The sequence below is a fragment of the Montipora capricornis genome, chromosome 7 (assembly GCF_036669925.1).
Source record: "Montipora capricornis isolate CH-2021 chromosome 7, ASM3666992v2, whole genome shotgun sequence".
Lineage (NCBI taxonomy): Eukaryota > Metazoa > Cnidaria > Anthozoa > Scleractinia > Acroporidae > Montipora > Montipora capricornis.
In genome coordinates this window covers 25,224,273-25,234,272 of record NC_090889.1, presented here as the reverse complement: position 1 = coordinate 25,234,272, position 10,000 = coordinate 25,224,273, and the positions used below count along the sequence as shown (strand labels likewise).

At 39.4% G+C, this 10,000-nt stretch overlaps 2 protein-coding genes and 1 long non-coding RNA gene across 3 annotated transcripts in view; 2 read left to right on the top strand and 1 right to left on the bottom strand.

The window, feature by feature from the left end:
- LOC138056624 (uncharacterized) overlaps positions 1 to 10,000 on the bottom strand; it is a 17,856-nt gene that overhangs the window by 1,888 nt on the left and 5,968 nt on the right. The window contains exon 2 of the long non-coding RNA XR_011133487.1: positions 8,812 to 8,983. This is a non-coding gene — a long non-coding RNA (uncharacterized lncRNA). The remainder of the gene's footprint in view (positions 1 to 8,811; positions 8,984 to 10,000) is intronic.
- LOC138056613 (VWFA and cache domain-containing protein 1-like) overlaps positions 1 to 10,000 on the top strand; it is a 34,303-nt gene that overhangs the window by 21,219 nt on the left and 3,084 nt on the right. Inside the window, exons 6-14 of the mRNA XM_068902453.1 lie at positions 956 to 1,232; positions 2,021 to 2,217; positions 2,707 to 2,787; positions 3,004 to 3,322; positions 5,559 to 5,756; positions 6,276 to 6,619; positions 8,368 to 8,518; positions 8,837 to 9,090; positions 9,988 to 10,000. The exon at positions 9,988 to 10,000 is cut by the window's right edge and continues 151 nt beyond it. Of these exons, the coding sequence (XP_068758554.1) occupies positions 956 to 1,232; positions 2,021 to 2,217; positions 2,707 to 2,787; positions 3,004 to 3,322; positions 5,559 to 5,756; positions 6,276 to 6,619; positions 8,368 to 8,518; positions 8,837 to 9,090; positions 9,988 to 10,000 (1,834 nt within the window). The remainder of the gene's footprint in view (positions 1 to 955; positions 1,233 to 2,020; positions 2,218 to 2,706; positions 2,788 to 3,003; positions 3,323 to 5,558; positions 5,757 to 6,275; positions 6,620 to 8,367; positions 8,519 to 8,836; positions 9,091 to 9,987) is intronic.
- The window catches only part of LOC138056622 (small ribosomal subunit protein mS25-like), a 194,238-nt gene continuing 186,927 nt past the window's right edge, over positions 2,690 to 10,000 (top strand). The window contains exon 1 of the mRNA XM_068902465.1: positions 2,690 to 2,694. The gene's annotated coding sequence lies outside the window, so the exon portion shown is untranslated. The remainder of the gene's footprint in view (positions 2,695 to 10,000) is intronic.

Below are 10,000 nucleotides of genomic sequence, written 5' to 3'. Positions count from 1 at the left end.
GTGCACGAATGATCAGTGTTCTTAAAGTTCTCAAAACTGTACGAGTCGTAGTTGAGTGCAATTTGAGAACTTTCAAAACACCATTAGTAACGATCAATCACGAAATGCACGACACAGTTCACATGATTTTTTTATTCATTATACGCTCAAAAAAAATTACTCCATCACTGTTTCTATAGTAACTTCTGTATTGCACTGTTTTACCTACTTATGCATTCGTCATTGACCAACCAGAAACGCGATATTATGTTAAGTCCATAAATAAACGAAGCATTTGAATATTCTTGATCTTGTATGTGATCTTTAAACTCCAGTTCAACATTTTTTAACTAAATTGTAGTAGCAAGGACCAACATAACAAAAAAGAAGCATCGGATGATCGATCCTGCAATCTCGACCCCAGAGCTCTTCTCTTGACCGAGAGAGAGAAGAGCTCTGGGGAACCCTGAAACAAAGTGTCTTCTCATTGGTTTTCGTGAAGAACAATCAAAAGCGTCTCTAATTGGTGCATTCACGTTAGCACGAGGATTGAGCAGGCGCCGTAAGGTTCAAATAGCCAACTTTTGGCTGTAAGAACCCTACGGCGCATGTTCTGCTAAGCAGAGTTTCCCAGAGCCTTGGGTCGACCCGAGGCTCTGGTGACGAGAATGATCGATCCTGGTGAAGGATCTAATAAGCGTATAACTATTTTAGCAAACGAGATGTGAAAAGCTGATCAAACAGTGATCAAGGATTATCTGTCGTATTTAACAACGTTTCGAAAGGCAGTGCCTTTCTTCATCAGGGTCACAGTGTTACAAGTAATGGTGTTTTTCTAATGGGAAGTTACAATTTGAACGAAAAAATTGGTTGCAATGTGATACAGCAAAAATGTGACACCGTTAATTAAAATGAAAATTTGATCAGCCTTTCACTTCTCCTTTGCCAATGTTTTTTTCCTTCTCTCTGTTTTTAGGACTTCTGATATCGATTACTCTTCCCTGTTATCACAACGGTAACTTTATCGGAGTTACTGGCACTGATATCAACATCGAAGACCTGACATCAGATATCTCCCTATTTCAAAATCAAGGGCACGGTGCTTATGCGTTTATGACGAATAGACTTGGAAGAACAGTCGTTCATCCTTTGTTACCAGCTCCCTCCGGTGCATATGAAGACCCGGTTTATTTGGACATACGAGCGTTGGAACCTGAACCAGAATTCAATGACGTATTTAACTCCATTACCATGTATGATTTTGATTTTTTGTTCTTTTTGTTTAATGAGACCGGCCATTATGGTTTCTCAATCCATTGGTTACCAAGAGAGGAATTCTGAATTTTCCAAAGACACGATTAGCAGTTGCTGTTGAGAAATGTCCACTGCAAAAAGACCTTAAATTTAACCATGAAAAACAAAACAAAAAAACCAAAAATTGCAATAATTTGTAATAGCAAAATATTTGAAATTTCGAGCGCGATTACTCCCTGAATTGTAAGAAACGAAGTCCTATCGGTATCAATTAACTGTATATATGACAAAATACGTAGAGATGACGGTGATAAAATTTTTATAGCTTAATCTGCTCAACGTTTCTAATTTTTTTTAATAGCTCTGGAAAAAGATAAATGATTCAAGTACGCACAACTAGCGCACGCTTGATGACGTGTACAACAACTGTCCAATCACAAGGTGAAACCAAGGTTGTGATTGGTTGGTTTAAACTACAACTTTGAGTGTGATTGGCTTATCGAACTGTCCGATAACCAATCGATCATTTTATGATTATTCTTGAAAATGTTTTAACGGTAATACGCATTAGTATGTGAAGTGATCACTTCCGCTGTCATCGACTGAGAAGCCAGGTCTCTACGCAACACGTTTCTTCCTTTGGGATTAAGCTCAAGCTAAAATTTACAAGTTTGACTTTCGAATTCGAGGCTTGGTGGTGAAATTAGCTGATCAGACGTCATCACGCATAAGGGCTATTAAAACTAGGCAAAAAACCCTTGTCAATTCTCCATTTCTTCCTTTATAGTAATAGAAAAGAATCCAAAACCCTTTTGTCTAAGAGATTTCTACCAAGAGGGGTCTCAGAGCAAGAAGGAGTGACAGTACGAGATGTGAACTCAACGTACTATTGGACCCAGTTAGAAGAAACTGAATTTACACTTGGAGTTGTTGTCCCAGTTTCACAGGCTAAAGATGAGCTGACCCCTCTCCAGTTGCCCAAAGGTAATGACCTTAAAGTGCACCTAAATTCACCAAAAGCAAACATGTTTTACCATTCTTACCTCACAATTTCAAACTGCTTTGCAATGCAAAATTCCGTTTGAAAACAGGAATGCAAAACAGTTTGTGACGTAAAAACGGTTTGAACGTCGTTGTTCAACAAAGTGGAACGGATTTTGAAGCAAATGTCGAATCCATTGCCCGGGCCTTTACACACGACTCAAAGTTGGCAATCTCCAGAGCCCGCCATTCTTTAGGACAGCACCTGAACACTTGAAATAACGACCTTTGACCAGTTTTCGAAATACGTTCAGTTTATGTCAATTTTTGCAACCACTACCGTTTAAAACCACTACGACTGCGCAAGTGAGCTAAAAATTGTTGTTCCTTTGACCAAGAGGATCGTGGCCACAGGAAACGGTAGTACTTCCATGGTGGACTTAAAACTTCTCTAATTTTGTGGTGTTCTATTTTATGCTCTCATTTCACCAGGGTACAAGTTCAAATATCACCGAATCAATCTGGATCCGCCACAAAGATCATGCTCCCATTTTGGATTATTGGCTACTAAAAGTAAGTATATCCTGTGACAACTAGGTCGTGGGGGAAATAGGGTGGTAATGCTCGTTAGGGTTTTCTGACAATGCATGATAACTGGCGGAAGAGTAACCCCTAATGCTTCTTTGTCTTGGCCAGATTTTGAAGCTTCAGCAAGTTTCACAACATTGGTCTGACTTCTCCCACCCTTAATGAAAACTCGAAACGTCAATATTAATGATTGCTTTGCAGACGAAACAACGGTAAAATTTGCAGCCGATGCTTACACGGATACTTATAACTACATTGGCAAGAACTTGACACTGGAAGATGTAAAGCGACTAAATGCTTACATGATGGACGACACTGGGAAAGTTCCTAATCCAGGACTGAGACCAGGAATACGTGACACTGTGATTGCCACGTGGAAAGTTGAAGATTTGTGGTTACGTGATAAAACTGAGCTCACACAATATTTGGTTTGGAGATACATTGGGACCTCAAATGGCGTTTTCCGGATATTACCAGGCACTGCGCAGGAAAAAGGCTATGATCACAGACAAAGACCATGGTAAATAAATCATTAGTTTCATCTTTATTCAGTCCTCTACACTGTACAATTTTTGTTTTATAAAAAGCTACTCTCAAAAGGTAAAAGCATTTTCCTCTACTCATTGATGAGATCATTGGAAAGCTGTCAGAAATCTGAGATGACGAAGATTTTACACTTTTGATAATGTGGTGGTAATAATTATGGAGATGATGATGTTTATGGATGACGGTAATGGTGATGAAGATAATGATGATAACAGAGATCTTAAGCACGCGACATTTTTGAGCCAGAGACGGAAACCGGAAGTGAACATTTCGCATGCCAGGACAGTGGCCTCTTCTAGATTTTCAAACTAATCATCTCTACTAGTGAAAAGATACTTAACAATACAAATGTGGTAGTGTAAAGACAAATTAAATGGATAAACAACTCACTTTCGGTTGCCTTCCGTGGCTAAAAAGCGCCCCTGATAAATAGGAAGTTTAAGCACGCGACGTTGTTGAACAGTAGACGGTAACCGGAAATGAACATTTCACATGCCGGGACAGTATTGTCTCCCAGATTTTAACCTAATCATCTCTAATGGAGGACAGATATTTAGCCATATAAAGGTGGTAGTTACAAGACAAGTTAAAAGGGAAAACAGCTCATTTCCAGTTGCCGTCCGCGGCCAAAAATGTCGCGTGCTGAAACTCCCCGATGGCGACGGTGTTGATAACGCTGATGATGATAGAAAGGAGAAGATGGTGGATGGCGCCACTGGCGATGGTGGTAAATTAACAGCATTAGTGGTGACGACGACAGTAATAAAGGATACCGATAAGGAAAATAACGATAATAATTATATCAAAATACAATAAAAAACGTTCTCTGGCTAAAATTTTTTTGAAAAAGAATATAAGCTTTCGGCTGTCGATCTACAGCCTTCCACGGATAAAACGTTGAATGTAAATTAGTGAAATATATACAGAAAAGGCGAGATAAAAATGATAAAAAGAACAGAGTAAAGGTATGAAAAATGGTGGCTATTGTTTAAAAAGAATTTTATACTGATTAGGAATCGGCTTAAAGTTATTGTCAGCATGCTTGGTAGAAGAGGTGTGCCAGGCCTCTAGAGTTTTCCTAACACGAAAAGAGCCTTTGTCGATAACTCGAGAATGATTGAAATCAATGCGATGACCGAAAGACCACGCATGTTTCGCAATGTTTGACCCATTAGCACATATTTTTACATTCCTAACGTGTTCTTTCTTGCGGGTTTCAAAGCAACGGCCAGTTTCACCTATATAACACCAATCACAATCGGCACAGGGTATTTTATAAACCACGTTGGGTTGGTGTTCAATAGCTGGTCTGAATTTAGGAGAAAGGAATTCTTGTTGTAAAGTCTTGAGGGGCTTATTTACAACTCGGATATCGTGTCTTCGAAGAATTCTTGTTAGAGGTTGCGTAACACCATTGATAAAAGGAAGGACAGCAAAACCGTTAGGGTTCTCTTGAGGCGTAAACCATTTAAAAAACATGCCAACCAATTCTTCAGACAAAACCTAGAAGTCGTCACGATGGATCTCGATATCAATGGCAAATAGGAAAAGGCCTGTCTTCCTTTAATTCCACTTTAATATAGAATGAAAAGATAATTACACAAGATAGAACCCTTTTTCGCGGTCTACAATTCTGTGACAATCTGCTAACATTGAAATACAAAAAAAGGCTTTTGCTTAAAATATATATACTCGATTAGCTTAGCTATTTTCGGGTGGGAACCGTGCTTCAACCTTTTGTAAATATTGCAATAAATGATAATGATGATGATGAAGCGACAAACATGACAGGCGGAAAATAATGGCGCGTCTGCCATAAATAGTTCGTTTTGAGTTTACAGATTTCAATATCTACATCCTCCAACTCTCGACCAAGTCCTCTTTGACTAATGAGAGTTTTAGACTTACGTGTCCTCATAAACCATAAGCCTCTTAGAGACGTTACTGCGAAGCCGGCCATGTTTTGCTGGTGAATCCAGGCCAATCTACAACACAGGGAACTTTCTCCTATGCTCTTTTCAAAAGTTTGTTAGATATTTAACGTCCTACGGAGTTTTTAAAAAGGCTTTCTGAGACGGGGCATGCGTTTTATAGTCCTTCTTTATAGTTTCTACAAAATCTGATTTTGTTTGATATTCGGCAGGCCAAATCTTTCCATGACATGAAAGGAAGGTTGTTAAATTAACACCATGATGTATTCTTGTTCGCAGGTATTACACCGCTTTGGCTAATACAGGTTTAGTTTCGCTTACAACACCATATTTAGACGCTTCAGGCCCTCAAGGAGCAGGGGTGGTAATAACAGCAGCTCGATCGATTTTTCTTGGCGAACCGAGCTATCCTCACCACACAAATGACGATGTGTTGGGAGTAATGGGCGCCGATTTTCCCCTGACATATTTTTACAGGTAATGACCAGAATTTAAGTGATATTAAAGTTCCACAACGCAGATTATTAACGTTACGCAAATAGTCAGGAACTTCTTCCTGTTTGTAGAATCATTATTTTCTTGTTTGGCCCGTTGCAATGTCTCGCCTCACCATTTAAGCTTCTGAAGCAATCCTAGATCCGAGACAAAAATGTTTAGAGTTTTTTTTCAATGTTTTCTCCAGGATTGTAGCTTTTTACAAAGAAAGAAAGTTGACTTTAGACTAGTCTGCAAGGGAGACGTTCGAAGCGAAAGATGAAGAGACACACGGTGCGAAGGAATTCGGGTTTGCGAGAACGAAGAGGCTTTTTGTTCTTGTCCGCGTCTAGTGCCTGGCACTCCCCCACAGAGGAAAGGAGGGGGGAGAACAAAACATCCCTCATGAACAAAAAAGGAAAAGAACTGACTTGCGTTTCCCCTAAGGCGCATCATCCAGACAGGCGTCCGCGTATCATAGTATGACAGCGTTCTGAATTTTCCTTTTTGGTTATTTTTCAGTCTGCTGACCAAAGTGTATCCAATATGTAAAGATATAAAGACATACTTCTGTTTTGTCATGAATGACGCTGGCTTCCTGATAATGCACGAAGACTTTTTACTGTCGACAGCTTCAGCAGCAGATGTCGAATATGTGCATATTACGCAGAAAGAGAAGAACATTGCCGAGCACTTAATAAGCAGAGGATATCTGAGAAAAAGACAGTGTCGTAATTTGAAAGAAATCCAGAAACAGAGTTTTTATGAAGTTGATTTGCCAAGAGGTTTTGTGAACGAACTAAACAATGGTGATAGTTGCAGCAAGTATCAGCTGTCGAAAATCATGGGAACAAATGCATACATAGGTATGTCAATCACTTTAACGTTAAATTTCTGAAAATTTCAACAAGGCAAACACCAATGTAATGATAATTTCTCGTCATTGATCGTGCATAATAAACGAACATTGAGGACACTATTTATTACAAATTCGACCTGCCTCTTTCGTAAATTATAAATTTCATTTCAAGCCTGATTTTTTAGATATTAGTCTGTGCTTAAAAAGGGTTATGATTAGTAATGGTACTAGGACTGAGAGGAGTCCAATTCGGTCTGTAATCATGCGAATGATAACAAATGAATTTGATTACAAACCGAAGTCAACGACACGAAGTCCTCTTTAGTTACCAATTTATCATAAAAATTACAATTTCCGAGAAAAGAAGAAGAAGAGCCAAGTTATAAAAGAAAGGGAAAATTTGCATTAAAAGACTGAAAAAGGAGGCGTAAATTGTTTAATGCCGCCCGGAAAGAAAAAAGGAAAGTAAGAAAGAAAGAAAAAAAAGAAAGAAAGAAAGAAGGAAGGAACGAAGGAAGGAAGGAAGGAAGGAAGGAAAGAAAGAAAGAAAGAAAGAAAGAAAGAAAGAAAGAAAGCCCCAGTCTGTACACTGTTTCTATTGTGATTGAAACCAAGATTGTGATTGGTTGATTTGAACAACAACTTTGAATGTGATTGTCTTATTGAACTGTGAATTTGTGGAAAATAGAGCGTTTTTCAAATGAGTGTCGTAAAACCAAAACCAAAGTTATTACTTTGGCCAATCAAAAAGGACCGAGACAATCCGGTAAACCAATCAAAACTCGAAGAAATTAGACGTAGCCGACAGAAAAGCGCGGAAAAATGTGCACGCGCAAGCAACGATTGGTTTTGGTTTCACTTCTGATTGGTTGAAAAATTGGCGCGAGAACTTTGAACCAATCATTGAGTGAAGTAATTATAAACCAAAGCAATTAATTACTTTCGACACTTAATTAAAAACCACTCCGTGAGTTTTTTAAATCACTCACAATCGAGGAATTGTAATTTTTATGATTAACTCGGAAAATCTGGGGGGTGAGTAAAATGCTAAACTGACTCTCGAGAAACTCTCTCTCTCATAGTTCTTGTACCTTTTTATGTTCTTCAAACTCCCGCATGCATCATAGCCAAATGCACTCGTGTTTAAGTATGTCCATGCTTTAGCTTGCGCATGTCAAGTAAGATGCTCGTGGTTTGAAAACAAAAGAAGCGTGACACATCGATGCTCTTCGAAATTCCTCTTTTCTCATGGATTCCCGAAAATCTTCTCAAAGACAAAATTTATCTCTAAGAAATGCTAATGATGCTGACTATATTTGATGAGCAAATAAACACAGATAAACGTAAGTCTCAGATGGGATTAATATTTTCGGATAAGGACTATAAACCGCAGGCACCCGTATCACAAATATCTTCCAAGTTCATAAATTCGCCGTAGAACCCACACGCTTTTCGAGAATAGTAGAGAATGGAGTCCCAGGTGTTGTGACTGTCTTTTGTGAGTGCATTGGGAAGGGGGAGTGGGTGGGTATAGCGGCAAGTCCACATTCGCTTTAAAGCTGCCAAAAATTCAGCCTGCCCAAACGACTAAATAAAAAACACACAAAACCTTCATGTTGTATTTGGAAGTTTAAACCACTAAGCTTTTGATGTTGAATAACTGCATCTCGTAGTGTGCCACATAGAAAGAAACCTTTCGTATTGTCTAGGCTAGTATGACTTAAACTGATGTTATACTTCGACATTTCTTTGCAGGTGTGGCCGTCAGGGATTCGATGTTTTGTGTTGCAGAGTCGTGTTCCTGTTCTTCTGATCGCAAATGTTCTTATTTGTCCCCAAAGTGTGAGTGCCCTTGCACCTCCCCGCTGCAATTCAATTATTGTCTCAGTCAGTTCCCCAACAGCAGGTTTGTTCAAAGTATACTATTAATTTGTGACCGGTGTGAGAGTGATTGTGATTGCGATTGTGATTATGTTCGGGGTCGAGATAAAGATCGTGTTCGGGATCGCCATACGAATCGTAATCGTGATCTTGATCCAATCGAGTTTGTAATCAAAAAGATGATAGTAATTTTCATGTTGTAACACTGGTAACATTTTGTACTGCAGTCGTAACACTTGAGCTAAAGCGTTCGAGTTCATGCACATAACTATAACAAAAAATACAACATTTCATTTATCCAGCTGTGTCATAACTTACCTACACTTGTTTTGAATGCTTTCAGCCTTCCAATCTGCCCACCTCCTGCGCCTCAAGCGTTTGTTCCAACTTATTTCGGTCCGCCTAATCGCAGTAATGAATGCGATAATCGCAAGTCAGGCTTACAAAAGTGCTTCGATCCCCACTGTAGCGCAAGAACTAGCTCAGAGACCTGTGAAGGTATTGTCAGTTGTCACTGGTGCCAGTACGACAAAGATGATGTACCGTTAAAGACGCGTTACTGTGCTAGCTCAAACGTTTGTTTCAGAGGAAAAGAAGGTACAGTAGCTTGCTCTTAGAGCGCCTTTATATGACCTTGAAAAATAACGAAAAACAGAACGTAAGCAAAAATGCAAAGCATTTAATTGGCTCATCGAACAAAAACAAACGAGCGCGAATTTTCATTGGCTTGGTGAACGCGGATACAAACGATGTCATTTCTCCATGGAACTTTCTGGAAGGTTAGGCTTTGACGTCATTTGAAATGCAGTAATGTGATTGGGCAATCGTACTGTTTACGCCATATTAGGTGTTTCCTTGGAGGGAATATGGAGAAGCTTTGTTTTAATCTTGCCAAACATTGGTTCGTGAAACAAATAGCGAACACTTTTTCAAGGACATTCGAAAGTCGCTCTATTGCGTTTAGGCCAGGCCCGGGTTGCTCCAAGTATGGTTAGCGCTGACCGGCAGCGTTAAATACCATGGAAACCTATAGGTTCTGATGCCTCTTAACCAACGTTTAGTGCTAACCAGGCTTCAAGCAATCAACTGGCCCCAGTTTGTGAAATCTTACTCCGCATGTGTTTCTGATATAGTTTAATTTGAACAACTATACCATATATGTTTAAGAGAAATAACGCTGTAGAATGACAAGCCTGGCCGAAGACACAAGTCACAAGTGTAACAGTAAATACCCTCTTACTAAATTACATATTTTGGAAAAAACGTACTAATCACAAGAGGGGAAGAGCTTTCGAGGAGGGGCTAGTGTAGACGACAGGACAGATCTCGAAACAAATCGTCTTCCACGAAGAATGGTGAGATGAGATACCCTGGAGACGAGGATGACCTCAAACTTTGCGAAAGTCAGCAAAAGGGTTCATCGATGGCCCGCCATTACTTATAATGCAACTGCTCTCAAAGTAATACTAATGTCTTATGATTTGCATTTTTCAGTGCCTGGAGAACA